Source organism: Melopsittacus undulatus (genome assembly GCF_012275295.1).
Source record: "Melopsittacus undulatus isolate bMelUnd1 chromosome 29 unlocalized genomic scaffold, bMelUnd1.mat.Z SUPER_29_unloc_1, whole genome shotgun sequence".
NCBI lineage: Eukaryota > Metazoa > Chordata > Aves > Psittaciformes > Psittaculidae > Melopsittacus > Melopsittacus undulatus.
Genome location: NW_022993941.1, coordinates 268,454 through 289,497, shown reverse-complemented (window position 1 = coordinate 289,497; position 21,044 = coordinate 268,454). Strand labels below are relative to the sequence as shown.

The following is a 21,044-nucleotide window of genomic DNA, read 5'->3' as shown; positions in this document are numbered from 1 at the left end:
GGCATCAATGGGCATCAATGGCAGTCAGTGGGAATCAATGGGCATCAATGGCATCAATGGGCATCAATGGGACTCAATGTTATCAATGGGCACCAATGGGCATCAATGGGAATCAATGGGATCAATGGGAGTCAATGGGATCAATGGGAGTCAATGGGCATCAATGGGAGTCAATGGGCATCAATGGGAATCAATGGGATCAATGGGAGTCAATGGGCATCAATGGGAATCAATGGGATCAATGGGAGTCAATGGGATCAATGGGAGTCAATGGGCATCAATGGGAGTCAATGGGCATCAATGGGAATCAATGGGATCAATGGGAGTCAATGGGCATCAATGGGAATCAATGGGATCAATGGGAGTCAATGGGCATCAATGGGATCAATGGGATCAATAGGAGTCAATGGGCATCAATGGGAATCAATGGGCATCAATGGGAATCAATGGGCACCAATGTTATCAATGGGCACCAATGCCCATGAATGACCCTCTCCCTGACCCCGCCCCCTCCGCCCCTCCCAGCTCAGTGATTGGCTGCGCTCCTCCTCCGGCCCCGCCCCCTCCTCGCTGGCGGCCGCGCGCGCGCTGGGGCTCGCGCTGCTGCTCTGCCCCTTCGTGGCCGCGCTGGGGGGCGGGGCCTTCCTGGGCTCCGCCTCCTGCTTCCCACGTGACCGCCGGCGCGCGCGGCTGCTGGCGCGGGGTGAGGCGCGTGGGGGCACCCATAGAGACCCCATTGAAACCCCATAGAGACCCATAGGGACCCTATAGAGACCCATAGGGACCCATAGGGACCCATAGAGACCCATAGGGACCCCACAGAGACACATAGGGACCCATACAGACCCCATAGAGACCCCATAGGGACCCCACAGAGACACATAGGGACCCATAGAGACACATAGGGACCCATAGAGATCCATAGGGACCCATAGAGACCCCATAGAGACAAATAGAGACCCATAGGGACCCCATAGGGACCCATAGAGACCTATAGAGACCCATAGAGACCTATAGAGACCCATAGGGACCCATAGGGACACATAGAGACCTATAGGGACCCATAGAGATCCCATAGAGAGCCCATAGGGACCCATAGAGATACATAGAGACCCATAGGGACCCATAGAGACCCCATAGAGACCCATAGGGGACCCGTAGAGACACATAGGGACCCCATAGAGACCACATAGGACCCACAGAGACCCCATAGGGACCCCATAGATACCCATAGAGACCCCATAGAGACCCAGAGGGACCCATAAAGACACATAGAGACACATAGAGACCCTATAGAGACCCATAGAGACACATAGAGACCCTATAGAGAGCCCATAGAGACCCCATAGGGACCCATAGAGAACCATAGAGCCCCATAGAGACACATAGGGACCCATAGAGACCCCATAGGGACCCCATAGAGACCCTATAGGGACCCCATAGAGCCCTATAGAGCCCCATAGAGACCCTATAGAGACCCATAGAGACCCTATAGAGCCCCATAGAGACCCCACAGAGCCCCATAGAGCCCCATAGACCCCCCCATATGTCTCCCCATAGGTCTGGACCCCGACGACGAGGACCTCGAGGACCCCGATGACCTCGTGGTGCCGCGGGGGGGGCGCCCCACTAAGGTGCCTGTGGCCCATGTGCTGTCCTGACCCCCATCTATGGGGCACAGACCCACATCTATGGGGCACAGACCCACATCTATGGGGCACAGACCCACATCTATGGGGCCCAGGCCCACATAGGGGCTCATTCATTGACCCCCAATGGAGGATCCCGACCCACATCTATGGGGCGCAGACCCACATAAAGGGGCCATTGACCCCCAGTGGAGGATCCTGACCCACATCTATGGGGCGCAGACCCACATCTGCCTGTCCCAGACTCAGAATAGGGGTCCTGGACTCAACATGGAGGATCCTGACCCACATATGTGGGGCCCAGACCCACATCTCTGCACCTCTGACCCACATAACGGGGTCAGTGACCCACAGCGGAGACTCCTGACCCACATCTATGGGGCCCAGACCCACATCTATGGGGCACAAGCACCACAGCCCCCAATAAACCTGTTTGGACACCCCAAATGCTGCCTCTGGCTCCTGTGTTCCCCCTGCCCCACATCTCCCCACACCCCATTGCCTGCCCCATAACCAGCCCCATAACCTGCCCCATACCTGCCCCATAACCAGCCCCATAACCTGCCCCATACCTGCCCCATAACCAGCCCCATAACCTGCCCCATACCTGCCCCATAACCAGCCCCATAACCTGCCCCATACCTGCCCCATAACCAGCCCCATAACCTGCCCCATACCTGCCCCATAACCAGCCCCATAACCGGCCCCATAACCAGCCCCATAACCTGCCCCATAAGTAGCCCCATAACCTGCCCCATACCCAGCCCCATTACCAGCCCCATAACGAGCCCCACAACCAGCCCCATAACCAGCCTCATACCCAGCCCCATACCCAGCCCCATAACCAGCCCCATAACCTGCCCCATAACCAGCCCCATAACCCAGCCCCATAACCCAGCCCCACCCCCGCCCCACACCCCCCCTCGTGCCCCACATCCCGCCCCACAGCGCGTGGGAGAACCCGTCCGGCCGCTCCCGCCCCGCCCCACAAGCGCCGTGGGGCCGGAGCCGGGGTCAGAGCCGGCACTTGTGGGGCAGGGGCCACTTGTGGGGCAGGAGCCACTTGTGGGGCAGGAGCCACTTGTGGGGCAGGGCCGAGGACATGGCGCCCCCCAGCGCCCCCCACCTCCCATTGATGCTGCTCCTGCTCCTGGCCCCATATGGGACCCATGGATGTGACCAGACCCATAGAGAGGGGGACACTGGTGAGAGATGGGGGCTATGGGGGCTATGGGGTCTATGGGGGCTATGGGGTCTATGGGGTCTATGGGGGGTAATGGGGTTTATGGGGGGTCTATGGGGTCTATGGGGTCTATGGGGTCTATGGGGGCTATGGGGTCTATGGGGGGTAATGGGGTTTATGGGGGGTCTATGGGGGTCTATGGGGTCTATGGGGTCTATGGGGGCTATGGGGTCTATGGGGGATATGGGGTCTATGGGGTCTATGGGGTCTATGGGGGGTAATGGGGTCTATGGGGGGTAATGGGGTTTATGGGGGGTCTATGGGGGAATATGGGGGTCTATGGGGTCTATGGGGTCTATGGGGTTCTATGGGGGGCTATGGGTCAAGTGACACCCCATTTGTTCCCCCCCCCACAGTGAACTTCGAGCAGCTAGGTGAGGACCCCCCCCCCCCATATCTCATATCCCATAATATTCCATATCCTATATCCCATTCCTATATCCCTATGTATCCCTATATATATCTATGTATTCCTATATACCTATATATCCTTATGTATTCCGCTATCCTCATATATATCCCTATACATCCCTATATATCCCTATATACCCCTATATATCCCTATATATCCCAATATAACCCTATATACCCCATATATCCCTGTATATCCCTATCTATCCCTATATTCCCTTACATATCCCTATACATCCCTATATATCCCTATGTATCCCTATATACTCATATATATCCCTATATAACCCTATGTATCCTTATGTATCCCTATATCTCTATATACCCCTGTATATCCCTATATATCTCTATATATCCCCATATCAACTTATATACCCCTATATATACCCCTATATCCCCCATATATCCCCCTATATCCCCTATATCCCCCTATATCCCCTATATCCCCCTATATCCCCCTATATACCCCCTATATCCCCCTATATCCCCCTATATCCCCCTATATACCCCCTATATCCCCCCTATATACCCCCTATATCCCCCTATATCCCCCTATATCCCCCTATATCCCCCTATATACCCCCTATATCCCCCTATATCCCCCTATATCCCCCTATATCCCCCTATATCCCCCTATATCCCCCTATATCCCCTATATCCCCCTATATCCCCCTATATCCCCCTATATCCCCTATATCGCCCCTATATCCCCCTATATCCCCCTATATCCCCCTATATCCCCCCTATATCCCCCTATATCCCCCTATATCCCCCTATATCCCCCTATATACCCCCTATATCCCCCCTATATACCCCCTATATCCCCCTATATCCCCCTATATACCCCCTATATCCCCCTATATCCCCCCATATACCCCCTATATCCCCCTATATCCCCCTATATACCCCCTATATCCCCCTATATCCCCCCATATACCCCCTATATCCCCCTATATCCCCCCATATACCCCCTATATCCCCCTATATCCCCCCTATATCCCCCTATATCCCCCTATATCCCCCTATACCCCCCTATATCCCCCTATATCCCCCTATATCCCCCTATATCCCCCTATATCCCCCCATATACCCCCTATATCCCCCTATATCCCCCTATATCCCCCTATATCCCCCCTATATCCCCCTATATACCCCCTATATCCCCCTATATCCCCCCATATACCCCCTATATCCCCCTATATCCCCCTATATACCCCCTATATCCCCCTATATCCCCCCATATACCCCCTATATCCCCCTATATCCCCCCATATACCCCCTATATCCCCCTATATACCCCCTATATCCCCCTATATCCCCCTATATCCCCCCATATACCCCCTATATCCCCTATATATCCCTATATACCCCCTATATATCCCCTCTATCCATAGGCTGCGGCCGCCCCATAGCGCCCCCTGGCGGCTCGGGCGTACGTAACGTGGGCGGGGAGGACGCAGCGCCGGGGGCGTGGCCTTGGACGGGGGCGTTGCTACGTCGGGGGGGTCACGTGTGCGGCGCCTCCCTCGTGACCCCCGAGTGGGTCCTGACGGCTGCGCATTGCTTCCAGGAGTGAGTGACATATAGGGACGTATAGAGACATATAGAGACCTATAGGGACCCACAGAGACACATAGAGACCTATAGAGACACATAGGGACCTATAGAGACCTATAGATACCCATAGAGACCCATAGAGACACATAGAGAGACATAGAGACCCATAGAGACGCATAGGGAACCATAGAGACCCCATAGAGACACATAGAGACCTATAGGGACCCATAGATACCCCATAGAGACCCCATAGAGACACATAGGGACCTATAGAGACCCCATAGAGACCCCATAGAGAACCATAGGGACCCAAAGAGACCTATAGATACCCCATAGAGACCCATAGAGACACATAGAGAGACATAGAGACCCATAGAGACGCATAGGGAACCATAGAGACCCCATAGAGACACATAGAGACCCATAGATACCCCATAGAGACCCATAGAGACACATAGAGACCCATAGGGACCCATAGAGCCCCTTTCACCCCCATTGACCCCATTCACTCCTATTCAATCCCATTGACTCCATTGAGCACCATTGATTCCCATTGACCTCCATTGAGTTCCATTGATTCCCATTGACCACCATTGACGCCCATTGACCTCCATTGAGCGCCATTGACTCCATTGACTCCCATTCATTCCCATTGACCCCACTGACACCCATTGACTCCCATTAACCCCCATTAACCCCATTGTCTCCCATTACCCTGCAGGAGCCGCGACCCCCGCCTGTACTCGGTGCTGTTGGGCTCCCCATGGCTGCCCCCCCCCCACCGGGGCCTGGTGGTGCCAGTGGCTCAGGTCATGGCACCCATAGAGACCCATAGGGACCCATAGAGACCCATAGAGACCCATAGAGACACATAGGAACCCATAGAGACCCATAGAGACCCCATAGAGACCCATAGAGACACATAGAGACCCATAGAGACACATAGAGACCCCATAGAGACCCATAGAGACACATAGAGACCCATATAGACCCATAGAGACACATAGGCCCCATTCACCTCCATTGACCCCATTCACTCCCATTCACTCCCATTGACCTCCATTGAGCGCCATTGATTCCCATTGACTTCATTGAGTGCCATTGACTCCTATTGACACCCATTGACCCCATTGACTCCCATTGACTTCATTGAGTGCCACTGACTTCCATTCACTCCTATTGACCTCCACTGACCCCATTGACACCCATTCACTCCCATTCACTCCCATTGACTCCATTGACTCCCATTCACTCCCATTCACTCCATTGACTCCCATTCACTCCCATTGACTCCATTGACTCCCATTCATTCCCATTGTGTCCCATTGACTCCCATTGTCTCCCATTAACCTTATTGTCTCCCATTACCCTGCAGGAGCCGCGACCCCCGCCTGTACTCGGTGCTGTTGGGCTCCCCATGGCTGCCCCCCCCCCACCAGGGCCTGGTGGTGCCAGTGGCTCAGGTTATGGCACCCATAGAGACCCATAGGGACCCATAGAGACCCATAGAGACCCATAGAGACACATAGGAACCCATAGAGACCCATAGAGACCCCATAGAGACCCATAGAGACCCATAGAGACACATAGAGACCCATGGGCCCCATTCACCCTCATTGACCCCATTCACTCCTATTCACTCCCATTGACCTCCATTGAGCGCCATTGATTCCCATTGACTTCATTGAGTGCCATTGACTCCTATTGACACCCATTGACCCCATTGACTCCCATTGACTTCATTGAGTGCCACTGACTTCCATTCACTCCTATTGACCTCCACTGACCCCATTGACACCCATTCACTCCCATTCACTCCCATTGACTCCATTGACTCCCATTCACTCCCATTGACTCCATTGACTCCCATTCATTCCCATTGTGTCCCATTGACTCCCATTGTCTCCCATTAACCTTATTGTCTCTCCATTGCCCTGCAGGAGCCGCGACCCCCGCCTGTACTCGGTGCTGTTGGGCTCCCCATGGCTGCCCCCCCCCCACCGGGGCCTGGTGGTGCCCGTGGCTCAGGTTATGGCACATCCTGGTTACCGTGGAGAGGCCACGAGCGGTGACATTGCCCTGGCCAGGCTGGCGAGGCCAGTGCCCCTCACCCCCCGTGTGCTGCCTGTCTGCCTGCCCCCCCCCGGGCACCCCTTCCCCCCCCCCGGCACCCGCTGCGTCACTACGGGCTGGGGGGAGAGCGGGGATGGAGGTAAGGGGGTAATGGGATCAATGGGGATCAATAGGTATTAATAGGGGTCAATGGGATCAATTGGGATCCATGGGGATCAATGGGGATCAATGGGGGTGAATGGGGGTCAATGGGTATCAATGGGCATCAATGGAAGTCAATGGGGATCAATGGGAGTCAATGGCAGTCAATGGGCATCAATGGAAGTCAATGGGGAACAATGGGAGTCAATGGCAGTCAATGGGCATCAATGGGAGTCAATGGGCATCAATGGAAGTCAATGGGTATCAATGGAAGTCAATGGCAGTCAATGGGCATCAATGGGAGTCAGTGGGTATCAATGGAAGTCAATGGCAGTCAATGGGCATCAATGGGAGTCAATGGGGATCAATGGGAGTCAATGGGTATCAATGGGCATCAATGGAAGTCAATGGGGATCAATGGGAGTCAATGGGTATCAATGGGCATCAATGGAAGTCAATGGGGATCAATGGGAGTCAATGGGGATCAATGGGAGTCAATGGAAGTCAATGGGCATCAATGGAAGTCAATGGGGATCAATGGGAGTCAATGGGAATCAATGGGTATCAATGGGCATCAATGGGTATCAATGGGTATCAATGGGGATCAATGGGTGCCCCTGACCCCCCGTGTGCTGCCTGTCTGCCTGCCCCCCCCCGGGCACCCCTTCCCCCCCCCCGGCACCCGCTGCGTCACCACGGGCTGGGGGGAGAGCGGGGATGGAGGTAAGGGGGTAATGGGATCAATGGGGATCAATAGGTATTAATAGGGGTCAATGGGATCAATTGGGATCAATAGGGGTCAATGGGGATGAATGAGGGTCAATGGGATCAATGGCAGTCAATGGGAATCAATAGAGGTCAATGGACATCAATGGGGATCAATGGGGGTCAATGGGGATCAATGGGAGTCAATGGGGATCAATGGTGGTCAATGGGGTCAATGGGGATCAATGGGGGTCAATGGGGATCAATGGGAGTCAATGGCAGTCAATGGGCATCAATGGGAGTCAATGGCAGTCAATGGGGATCAATGGGAGTCAATGGGCATCAATGGCAGTCAATGGGGATCAATGGGAGTCAATGGGGATCAATGGGAGTCAATGGGTATCAATGGGCATCAATGGAAGTCAATGGGGATCAATGGGAGTCAATGGGTATCAATGGGCATCAATGGAAGTCAATGGGGATCAATGGGAGTCAATGGGAATCAATGGGTATCAATGGGCATCAATGGGTATCAATGGGTATCAATGGGTATCAATGGGGATCAATGGGTGCCCCTCCCCCCCGTGTGCTGCCTGTCTGCCTGCCCCCCCCCGGGCACCCCTTCCCCCCCCCCGGCACCCGCTGCGTCACTACGGGCTGGGGGGAGAGCGGGGATGGAGGTAAGGGGGTAATGGGATCAATGGGGATCAATAGGTATTAATAGGGGTCAATGGGATCAATTGGGATCAATAGGGGTCAATGGGGATGAATGAGGGTCAATGGGATCAATGGCAGTCAATGGGAATCAATAGAGGTCAATGGACATCAATGGGGATCAATGGGGGTCAATGGGGATCAATGGGAGTCAATGGGGATCAATGGTGGTCAATGGGGGTCAATGGGGTCAATGGGGATCAATGGGAGTCAATGGCAGTCAATGGGCATCAATGGGAGTCAATGGCAGTCAATGGGGATCAATGGGAGTCAATGGGCATCAATGGCAGTCAATGGGGATCAATGGGAGTCAATGGGCATCAATGGAAGTCAATGGGGATCAATGGAAGTCAATGGGGATCAATGGGTGTCAATGGGAATCAATGGGGGTCGATGGGGATCAATGGGTATCAATGGGGGTCAATGGGTGCCCCTCACCCCCCGTGTGCTGCCTGTCTGCCTGCCCCCCCCCGGGCACCCCTTCCCCCCCCCCGGCACCCGCTGCGTCACTACGGGCTGGGGGGAGAGCGGGGATGGAGGTAAGGGGGTAATGGGATCAATGGGGATCAATAGGTATTAATAGGGGTCAATGGGATCAATTGGGATCCATGGGGATCAATGGGGATCAATGGGGGTGAATGGGGGTCAATGGGTATCAATGGGCATCAATGGAAGTCAATGGGGATCAATGGGAGTCAATGGCAGTCAATGGGCATCAATGGAAGTCAATGGGGAACAATGGGAGTCAATGGCAGTCAATGGGCATCAATGGGAGTCAGTGGGTATCAATGGAAGTCAATGGCAGTCAATGGGCATCAATGGGAGTCAGTGGGTATCAATGGAAGTCAATGGCAGTCAATGGGCATCAATGGGAGTCAATGGGGATCAATGGGAGTCAATGGGTATCAATGGGCATCAATGGAAGTCAATGGGGATCAATGGGAGTCAATGGGTATCAATGGGCATCAATGGAAGTCAATGGGGATCAATGGGAGTCAATGGGTATCAATGGGCATCAATGGAAGTCAATGGGGATCAATGGGAGTCAATGGGTATCAATGGGCATCAATGGAAGTCAATGGGGATCAATGGGAGTCAATGGCAGTCAATGGGCATTAATGGGAGTCAATGGGCATCAATGGAAGTCAATGGGTATCAATGGGGATCAATGGGGATCAATGGGATCAAAGGGGATCAATGGGGATCTATGGGAATGAATGGGGGATGAAAGGGAATGAATGGGGGTCAATGGGGACCAATGTGGTCAATGGGGGATCAATGGGAATGAATGGGGGTCAATGGGGTCAATGGGGATCAATGGGGATCAATGGGGATCAATGGGAATGAATGGGGGTCAATGGGGATCAATGGTCAATGGGGGGGCACCCAAGCTCAATAGGGGTCACAGAACCCAATATAACCCAATGGGACCCCCATTGCCCCCATGGATCCCCACTGACCCCCATTGTCCCCCATTGATCCCCATTGCCCCCCATTGATCCCCATTGCCCCCCATTGATACCCATTGATCCCCATTGACTCTCATTGATCCCCATGGACCCCCATTGATCCCCATTGCCCCCCATTGATCCCCATTGATCCCCATTGATCCCCATTGATCCCATTGCCCCCATTGCCCCCCATAGAGTCCCCCCGGCGGCTGCAGGAGCTGGAGGTGCCGGTGCTGGCGCTCAGCACCTGCAGGCGTCTCTATGGTATCGATATGGGGCAGGCGCTGCCCCCAAGGCACATACAGGAGGACATGATCTGTGCTGGGTACCCCGAGGGGCGACGGGACACGTGCAAGGTACTGACCCATAGAGGGACCCATAGAGGGACCCATAGACTGACCCATAGAGGGACCCATAGACTGACCCATAGAGGGACCCATAGACTGACCCATAGACTGACCCATAGAGGGACCCATAGACTGACCCATAGACTGACCCATAGACTGACCCATAGACTGACCCATAGAGGGACCCATAGACTGACCCATAGACTGACCCATAGAGGGACCATAGACTGACCCATAGACTGACCCATAGAGGGACCCATAGACTGACCCATAGACTGACCCATAGACTGACCCATAGACTGACCCATAGAGGGACCCATAGACTGACCCATAGACTGACCCATAGACTGACCCATAGAGGGACCCATAGACTGACCCATAGAGGGACCCATAGACTGACCCATAGAGGGACCCATAGAGAGAGCCATAGACTGACCCATAGACTGACCCATAGAGGGACCCATAGACTGACCCATAGAGGGACCCATAGACTGACCCATAGACTGACCCATAGAGGGACCCATAGACTGACCCATAGACTGACCCATAGAGGAACCATAGACTGACCCATAGAGGGACCATAGACTGACCCATAGAGGGACCCATAGACTGACCCATAGACTGACCCATAGAGAGACCCATAGACTGACCCATAGACTGACCCATAGACTGACCCATAGAGGGACCCATAGACTGACCCATAGACTGACCCATAGACTGACCCATAGACTGACCCATAGAGGGACCCATAGAGGGACCCATAGACTGACCCATAGACTGACCCATAGAGGGACCCATAGACTGACCCATAGAGAGACCCATAGACTGACCCATAGACTGACCCATAGAGGGACCCATAGACTGACCCATAGAGAGACCCATAGACTGACCCATAGAGGGACCCATAGACTGACCCATAGACTGACCCATAGAGGGACCATAGACTGACCCATAGAGGGACCATAGACTGACCCATAGACTGACCCATAGAGAGACCCATAGACTGACCCATAGACTGACCCATAGACTGACCCATAGAGGGACCATAGACTGACCCATAGAGGGACCATAGACTGACCCATAGACTGACCCATAGAGGGACCCATAGACTGACCCATAGAGGGACCCATAGACTGACCCATAGACTGACCCATAGAGGGACCCATAGACTGACCCATAGACTGACCCATAGAGGGACCATATACTGACCCATAGAGGGACCATAGACTGACCCATAGACTGACCCATAGAGGGACCCATAGACTGACCCATAGACTGACCCATAGACTGACCCATAGAGGGACCCATAGATGGACCCATAGGGAGAACCATAGACTGACCCATAGAGAGACCCATAGACTGACCCATAGACTGACCCATAGAGGGACCATAGACTGACCCATAGACTGACCCATAGATGGACCCATAGACTGACCCATAGAGAGACCCATAGACTGACCCATAGACTGACCCATAGAGGGACCCATAGACTGACCCATAGACTGACCCATAGAGGGACCCATAGACTGACCCATAGAGGGACCATAGACTGACCCATAGACTGACCCATAGAGGGACCCATAGATGGACCCATAGAGAGAGCCATAGACTGACCCATAGACTGACCCATAGAGGGACCCATAGAGGGACCCATAGACTGACCCATAGACTGACCCATAGAGGGACCCATAGACTGACCCATAGAGGGACCCATAGACTGACCCATAGAGGGACCATAGACTGACCCATAGACTGACCCATAGAGGGACCCATAGAGGGACCATAGACTGACCCATAGACTGACCCATAGACTGACCCATAGAGGGACCCATAGATGGACCCATAGAGAGAGCCATAGACTGACCCATAGAGAGACCCATAGACTGACCCATAGAGGGACCCATAGACTGACCCATAGACTGACCCATAGAGGGACCCATAGATGGACCCATAGGGAGAACCATAGACTGACCCATAGAGGGACCCATAGATGGACCCATAGGGAGAACCATAGACTGACCCATAGAGAGACCCATAGACTGCCCCATAGATGGACCCATAGACTGACCCATAGAGAGACCCATAGACTGACCCATAGAGGGACCCATAGATGGACCCATAGGGAGAACCATAGACTGACCCATAGAGAGACCCATAGACTGACCCATAGATGGACACATAGACTGACCCATAGAGAGAGCCATAGACTGACCCATAGACTGACCCATAGAGAGACCCATAGAGGGACCCATAGAGAGACCCATAGAGAGACCCATAGATGGACCCATAGAGAGAGCAATAGAGGGTGCTATAGAGAGACCATAGAGAGACCCATAGCGAGACCCATAGATGGACCCATAGACTGACCCATAGAGAGAGCCATAGGGAGCCCCATAGAGAGAGCAATAGAGAGAACCATAAAGAGATCATAGAGACCATAGAGACACCATAGAGACTATAGAGAGATCATAGAGACCATAGAGAGACCATAGAGAGACCATAGAGAGGACCATAGAGAGGATCATAGAGAGGACCATAGAGAGGACCATAGAGAGGATCATAGAGAGGACCATGGAGGACCATAGAGAGGATCATAGAGAGACCATAGAGAGACCATAGAGAGGACCATAGAGAGAGCCATATAGCGCCCCCTATCTCCGTGCTCTATAGCATCCCAATGGTGCCCCATAGTGCCCTGTATCTCTTTGCCCCATAGTTTCCCATAGCTCCCAGCCCCATAGCACCCCATTGCTGCCCCATAGCTCCCAGCCCCATAGCTCCCAGCCCCATATCTCCCCATAGCTGCCCCATTGCTGCCCCATATCTCCCAGCCCCATAGCTCCTAGCCCCATAGCTCCCCATAGCACCCATATCTCTCCATAGCTCCCAGCCCCATTTCTGCCCCATATCTCCCCATAGCTGCCCCATATCACCCTATAGCTGCCCCATAGCGCCCCTATCTCTTTGCCCCATAGCACCCCCTATCTCCCACCCCATAGCTGCCCCATAGCACCCCTATCTCCCCCTACCTCCCAGCCCCATAGCACCCCATTTCTGCCCCATAGCTCCCAGCCCCATATCTCCCCATAGCTCCAAGCCCATAGCTCCCACCCCCATAGCTGCCCCATAGCACCCCTATATCTCCCCCCTATATATCTCCCCTAGGGTGACTCTGGGGGTCCCCTGGTCTGCCTGTCCGGTGGCCGCTGGGTCCTGGCCGGGATCGTCACCTGGGGCACCATAGCTCCCCATAGCTCCCAGCCCCATAGCTCCCTGCCCCATAGCTCCCAGTCCCATAGCTCCCAGCCCCATAGCTCCCAGCCCCATATCTCCCCATAGCTCCCAGCCCCCTATCTCCCAGCCCCATAGCTCCCAGCCCCATAGCACCCCATAGTGACCCATTGCTGCCCCATATCTCCCCATATCTGCCCCATAGCTGCTCCATATCTCCCCATATCTCCCCATATCTGCCCCATAGCTGCCCCACATCACCCCCTATATCTCCCCATAGGGTGACTCTGGGGGTCCCCTGGTCTGCCTGTCCGGTGGCCGCTGGGTCCTGGCCGGGATCGTCAGCTGGGGCACCATAGCTCCCCATAGCTCCCAGCCCCATAGCACCCCATTGCTGCCCCATAGCTGCCCCATTGCTGCCCCCTAGCGCCCTTATCTCTTTGCCCCATAGCACCCTTATCTCTTTGCCCCATAGCTCCCCATACCTCCTAGCCCCATAGCGCCCCATAGCACCCATATCTACCCATAGCTGCCCCATAGCACTCCATTGGCGCGCCATAGCACCCCATATCTCTTCGCCCCACAGCTCCCAGCCCCCTATCTGCCCCATATCTCCCCATTGCTGCCCCATATCTGCCCCATAGCTCCCCATAGCTCCCAGCCCCATTTCTGCCCCATAGTGACCCATTTCTGCCCCACATCTCCCCATTTCTGCCCCATATCTGCCCCATTGCTGCCCCATATCTGCCCCATATCTCCCCATAACTGCCCCATATCTGCCCCATATCCCCCCTATATCTCCCCCTATATCTCCCCATAGGGTGACTCTGGGGGTCCCCTCGTCTGCCTCTCCGGTGGCCGCTGGGTCCTGGCCGGGATCGTCACCTGGGGCACCATAGCGCCCCCTATGTCCCTGCTCTATAGCATCCCAATGGTGCCCCATAGCACCCCCTATCTCCCAGCCCCATAGCACCCCATTTCTGCCCCATAGCTCCCCCTATCTCTCAGACCCATAGCACCCCATAGCTCCCCATAGCTCCCAACCCCATAGCACCCCATAGTGACCCATATCTCCCCATTGCTGCCCCATTTCTGCCCCATATCTCCCCATTTTCTGCCCCATAGCACCCCCTATCTCCCAGCCCCATATCTCCCCATTGCTGCCCCATAGCTCCCAGCCCCATAGCACCCCATAGTGACCCATTGCTGCCCCATATCTCCCCATATCTGCCCCATAGCTGCCCCATAGCTGCCCCATAGCACCCTATATCTCCCTATATCTCCATAGGGTGACTCTGGGGGTCCCCTTGTCTGCCTGTCTGGGGGTCGCTGGGTCCTGGCCGGGATCGTCAGCTGGGGGGAGGGGTGCGCGGTCCCCAACCGCCCTGGGGTCTACACCCGCGTGACCTCCTACGCCCTCTGGATCCGGTCACGTGCTCCGGGCGTCACCTTCGTGGCCACGCCCCCCCCGCCGGCCGCGGCCAATGGGGGCGCGGGGGGCGGGGCCTGGGGGGGCGGGGCCTGGGGGGGCGTGGTCCTCGTGGTGGCGCTGGGGGTCGTGGGGGTGGGGGGAGGGGGGGGGAGGGGGTTAAAGGGGCAATGGGGGGTGATGGGGTCTTAAAGGGGCAATGGGGTCTTAAACTATCAATGGGGTCCTATGGGATCCAATGGGGTCTTAAAGGGGCAATGGGGTCTTAAACCATCAATGGGGTCCTATGGGATCCAATGGGGTCTTAAAGGGGCAATGGGGTCTTAAACCATCAATGGGGTCCTATGGGATCCAATGGGGTCTTAAAGGGGCAATGGGGTCTTAAACCATCAATGGGGTCCTATGGGAACCAATGGGGTCTTAAAGGGGCAATGGGGTCTTAAACCATCAATGGGGTCCTATGGGATCCAATGGGGTCTTAAAGGGGCAATGGGGTCTTAAACCATCAATGGGGTCCTATGGGATCCAATGGGGTCTTAAAGGGGCAATGGGGTCTTAAACCATCAATGGGGTCCTATGGGATCCAATGGGGTCTTAAAGGGGCAATGGGGTCTTAAACCATCAATGGGGTCCTATGGGATCCAATGGGGTCTTAAAGGGGCAATGGGGTCTTAAACCATCAATGGGGTCCTATGGGATCCAATGGGGTCTTAAAGGGGCAATGGGGTCTTAAACCATCAATGGGGTCCTATGGGATCCAATGGGGTCTTAAAGGGGCAATGGGCTCTTAAACCATCAATGGGGTCCTATGGGATCCAATGGGGTCTTAAAGGGGCAATGGGGTCTTAAACCATCAATGGGGTCCTATGGGATCCAATGGGGTCTTAAAGGGGCAATGGGGTCTTAAACCATCAATGGGGTCCTATGGGATCCAATGGGGTCTTAAAGGGGCAATGGGGTCTTAAACCATCAATGGGGTCCTATGGGATCCAATGGGGTCTTAAAGGGGCAATGGGGGCGTTGAATGGGTCAATGGGGGGGCATCAATGGGTCAATGGGGGGGTTAAAGGGGCAATGGGGGTATCAATGGGGCCTTAAAGGGGGCAATGGGGGAGGTACAGGGGTCAATGGGGGCCTTAAATCATCAATGGGTCAATGGGAGGCATCAATGGGGTCCTTAAAGGGGTCAATGGGGACCTTCAATGGGTCAATGAGGGGGTTAAAGGGGTCAATGGGGTCTTTAAAGGGGCAATGGAGGCCTTAAAGCATCAATGGGGCCTTGAATGGGTCAATGGGGGGTAAAGGGGTCAATGGGGGCATCAATGGGGTCTTAAAGGGGCAATGGGGGCCTTGAATGAGTCAATAGGAGGGGTAAAGGGGGGCAATGGAGGTACCAATGGGGTCTTAAAGGGGCAATGGGGGGGGTAAGGGGGCAATGGGGGCCTTGAATGGGTCAATGAGGGGGGTAAAGGGGGGCAATGGGGGCATCAATGGGGTCTTAAAGGGGCAATGGGGGCCTTGAATGGGTCAATGGGGGGGTAAAGGGGTCAATGGGGGGGTTAAAGGGGCAATGGAGGCCTTAAACCATCAATGGGGGGCATCAATGGGGTCCTTAAAGAGGTCAATGGGGTCTTTAAAGGGGTTAATGGGGGGGTTAAAAGGGGTCAATGGGGGCATCTATGGGTCAATGGGAGCCTTGAATGGGTCAATGGGGCCATAAAGGGTCAATGGGGGCATCAATGGGGCCTTAAAGGGGCAATGGGGGCATCAATGGGGTCCTTAAAGGGGCAATGGGGGCATCAATGGGGTCCTTAAAGGGGCAATGGCAACATTAAAGGTGTCAATGGGACCTTAAAGCATCAATGGAGCCCTCAGCAGCCAATGGGAGGCCTCCAACCCCTACGGGAGCCCCGCCCCCTGGCGGTGTGGCCCCGCCCCCCCCCCCCGGTCACGTGTCGGAAATGGCGGGAAATAAACGGCCAATCAGGAAACAGAGTGTGTGGGGGCGGGGCCTGGGGGCGGGGCCGGCGCTGATTGGATGAGGGAAGGGGGCGGGGCCGAGGGGAGGGGAACACCCCCCTCAGGAGACACGTGGTACACACAGAGCCTGCCCCATAGACCCATAGCCTGCCCCATAGCTCTGCCCTATAGCAATGCCCTATAGCTTAGAACCTGCCCCATAGCCTGCCCCATAGCTCTGCCCTATAGCAATGCCCTATAGCTTAGAACCTGCCCCATTACCTGCCCCATAGCACAGAACCTGCCCCATAGCCTGCCCCATAGCCTGCCCCATAGCACAGAACCTGCCCCATAGCAATGACCCATAGCACAGAACCTGCCCCATAGCACAGAACCTGCCCCATTACCTGCCCCATAGCCTGCCCCATAGCACAGAACCTGCCCCATAGCAATGACCCATAGCACAGAACCTGCCCCATAGCACAGAACCTGCCCCATTACCTGCCCCATAGCACAGAACCTGCCCCATTACCTGCCCCATAGCCTGCCCCATAGCACAGAACCTGCCCCATAGCCTGCCCCATAGCCTGCCCCATAGCACAGAACCTGCCCCATTACCTGCCCCATAGCACAGAACCTGCCCCATTACCTGCCCCATAGCCTGCCCCATAGCTCTGCCCTATAGCAATGCCCTATAGCTTAGAACCTGCCCCATAACCTGCCCCATAGCACAGAACCTGCCCCATTACCTGCCCCATAGCCTGCCCCATAGCACAGAACCTGCCCCATTACCTGCCCCATAGCCTGCCCCATAGCACAGAACCTGCCCCATTACCTGCCCCATAGCCTGCCCCATAGCACAGAACCTGCCCCATAGCAATGACCCATAGCATAGAAACTGCCCCATAGCACAGAGCCTGCCCCATAGCATAGAACCTGCCCCATAGCACAGAGCCTGCCCTATAGCTTAGAACCTGCCCCATAGCATAGAAGCTGCCCCATAGCAATGCCCAATAGCCTGTCCAATAGCATAGAACCTGCCCCATAACCTGCCCCATAGCATAGAACCTGCCCCATAACCTGCCCCATAGCATTGAACCTGCCCCATAACCTGCCCCATAGCATAGAACCTGCCCCATAACCTGCCCCATAGCACAGAACCTGCCCCATAACCTGCCCCATAGCATAGAACCTGCCCCATAACCTGCCCCATAGCACAGAACCTGCCCCATAGCAACGCCCATAGCCCTACCCCATATCAATGCCCCATAAGTGCCCCCTCCAGCGCCTGACTTGGGGTACAGCTTTATTCAGTGGGGCAGGGGAGGGATCTATGTGTGGGTCCCAAGTCTCAGGCCTATGGGGGGATCTATGGGTCCCAGCAAGGGACCTATGGATCCCTGTGGGTCCTATGGGGGGATCTATGGGTCCAGGAGATCTCTATGTGTCTCTATGTGTCTCTATGTGTCTCTATGTGTCTCTGTCTCTATGGGTCTCTATGTGTCTCTATGTGTCTCTATGTGTCTCTATGTGTCTCTATGTGTCTCTATGTGTCTCTATGTGTCTCTATGTGTCTCTATGGGTCCCTATGGGTCTCTATGGGTCTCTATGTGTCCCTATGGGTCCCTATGGGTCTCTATGGGTCCCTATGGGTCTCTATGGGTCTCTATGTGTCTCTATGGGTCTCTATGGGTCTCTATGGGTCTCTATGGGTCTCTATGGGGTCTCTCAGGCGCCGTCAGCTCACTTGGGGGTCACAATAAATAAGGGGGGTCCAATGGGGGGGCAGCTCCAGAGACCTATGGGGAGATGGGGGTCAGAGGGGGGCGGGGCTATGGGCAAGGGGCGGGGCTAAGGGGGAGGGGCTATGGGGGAGGGGCTATGGGGAAGGGGAGGGGCTATGGGAAGGGGGAGGGGCTATGGGGAAGGGGGAGGGGCTATGGGAAGGGGGAGGGGCTATGGGGAAGGGGGAGGGGCTATGGGGAAGGGGGAGGGGCTATGGGAAGGGGGAGGGGCTATGGGGAAGGGGGAGGGGCTATGGGGAAGGGGGAGGGGCTATGGGAAGGGGGAGGGGCTATGGGAAGGGGGAGGGGCCAAGGGGGTCACGTGACCTAGAAGTTCTCGTAGTCGCCGCCATTGTCGTCGTTGTCGCTCGCTGGGGGGAGGGGTCAGAGAGGTCACGTGATGGGGGAGGGGTCACGTGATGGGGGAGGGGTCACGTGGGGGGGAGGTCACGTGGGTCACTCACCGTCATCCACGTGGAGGTTGATGTACTCGAGGCTGCTGCCTATGGGGCAGAGAGAACATAGGGGCCTATGGGGTCTATGGGTCTCTATGGGGATCTATGGGGCTCTATGGGTCTCTATGGGGCTCTATGGGTCTCTATGGGTCTCTATGGGGCTCTATGGGGTCTCTATGGGGATCTATGGGGTCTCTATGGGGCTCTATGGGTCTCTATGGGTCTCTATGTGTCTCTATGGGTCTCTATGGGTCTCTATGGGGTCTCTATGGGGTCTCTATGGGGTCTCTATGGGGTCTCTATGGGTCTCTATGGGTCTCTATGTGTCTCTATGTGTCTCTATGGGTCTCTATGGGTCTCTATGGGGTCTCTATGGGGTCTCTATGGGGTCTCTATGGGTCTCTATGTGTCTCTATGGGTCTCTATGGGGATCTATGGGGTCTCTATGGGTCTCTATGTGTCTCTATGGGGTCTCTATGTGTCTCTATGGGTCTCTATGTGTCTCTATGTGTCTCTATGTGTCTCTATGGGTCTCTATGGGTCCCTATGTGTCTCTATAGGTCTCTATAGGTTTCTATAGGTCTCTATAGGTCTCTATAGGTCTCTATAGGTCTCTATGTGTCTCTATAGGTCTCTATAGGTCTCTATGGGTCTCTATAGGTCTCTATAGGTCTCTATAGGGTCTCACCTAAGGGGCTCCTGGCTCCATCCGGGACATTCTCGTAGTCGTCACGTGGCGGCGCTGTTGGGAAACGGTCACGTGACACCAATGGCGACCAATGGGCTCCAAAGGGGGCGGGGCCTCGATCATCAATGGGGGTCACGTGGTCGGGGGTTGGGTCACGTGGTCACCACCCACCTGCGTGGTCGCTCTCCACGTCCGGGATGACGTCACTGCGGGAGGGGGAGGGGTCAGCGGGGGTCACGTGACGGGGGGAGGGGGGAGGGGGTCACGTGACTCACACGTAGCCGGTGACGTAGGGGTCGTTGGTGTAATCGTCATCACGCTCCTCGGAGGGGGGAGGGGCTCGGGGAGGGGGGGGGGAGGGGGGAGCTGTGGGGGGGGGAGGGGCACATGGAGGCAACCCTGCCCCATAGAGACCCATAGAGACCCATAGAGACCCATAGAGACCCATAGAGACCCATAGAGACACATAGAGACACATAGAGACCCATAGAGACCCATAGAGACCCATAGAGACCCATAGAGACACATAGAGACCCATAGAGACCCATAGAGACCCATAGAGACCCATAGAGACCCATAGAGACCCATAGAGACCCCATAGATCCCCATAGAGCCCCATAGAGACCCATAGGGACCCATAGAGACCCATAGAGACCCATAGAGACACATAGAGACACATAGAGACCCATAGAGACACATAGAGACACATAGAGACCCATAGAGACCCATAGAGACACATAGAGACCCCATAGATCCCCATAGAGCCCCATAGAGACACATAGAGACACATAGAGACCCATAGAGACACATAGAGACACATAGAGACACATAGAGACCCATAGAGACACATAGAGACACATAGAGACACATAGAGACCCATAGAGACACATAGAGACACATAGAGACCCATAGAGACACATAGAGACCCATAGAGACACATAGAGACACATAGAGACACATAGAGACCCATAGAGACACATAGAGACCCATAGAGACCCATAGAGACCCATAGAGACACATAGAGACCCATAGAGACACATAGAGACACATAGAGACACATAGAGACCCATAGAGACACATAGGGACCCATAGAGACACATAGAGACCCCATAGATCCCCATAGAGCCCTATAGAGACCCATAGAGACCCATAGAGACCCATAGAGACACATAGAGACACATAGAGACACATAGAGCCCCATAGAGAC

The 21,044-nt window shown here is 54.9% G+C and overlaps 1 protein-coding gene and 2 long non-coding RNA genes across 3 annotated transcripts; 2 read left to right on the top strand and 1 right to left on the bottom strand.

Annotated features, from left to right (window-relative positions):
• Positions 1-405: 405 nt before the first annotated feature.
• Positions 406-2,096, top strand: LOC117438162 (uncharacterized). Its single transcript, XR_004550653.1, has 2 exons — positions 406-703; positions 1,561-2,096. It is a non-coding gene; the product is annotated as an uncharacterized lncRNA (long non-coding RNA).
• A 519-nt stretch (positions 2,097-2,615) lies between these two features.
• On the top strand, positions 2,616-16,215 carry LOC117438153 (serine protease 33-like). Its single transcript, XM_034073616.1, has 10 exons — positions 2,616-2,854; positions 3,249-3,266; positions 4,698-4,875; positions 5,582-5,693; positions 6,210-6,323; positions 6,889-7,080; positions 7,656-7,797; positions 10,140-10,300; positions 14,811-15,086; positions 16,198-16,215. Exons 1-10 carry the CDS (start codon positions 2,752-2,754, stop codon positions 16,213-16,215), a joined length of 1,314 nt encoding a protein of 437 aa, XP_033929507.1. The 5' UTR covers positions 2,616-2,751.
• A 2,355-nt stretch (positions 16,216-18,570) lies between these two features.
• LOC117438167 (uncharacterized) lies at positions 18,571-20,180 on the bottom strand. The gene is made up of 6 exons (XR_004550657.1): positions 20,113-20,180; positions 20,009-20,043; positions 19,838-19,891; positions 19,159-19,197; positions 19,022-19,065; positions 18,571-18,709 (listed from the first exon to the last, which is right to left on the bottom strand). It is a non-coding gene; the product is annotated as an uncharacterized lncRNA (long non-coding RNA).
• Between the last annotated feature and the right edge of the window lie 864 nt (positions 20,181-21,044).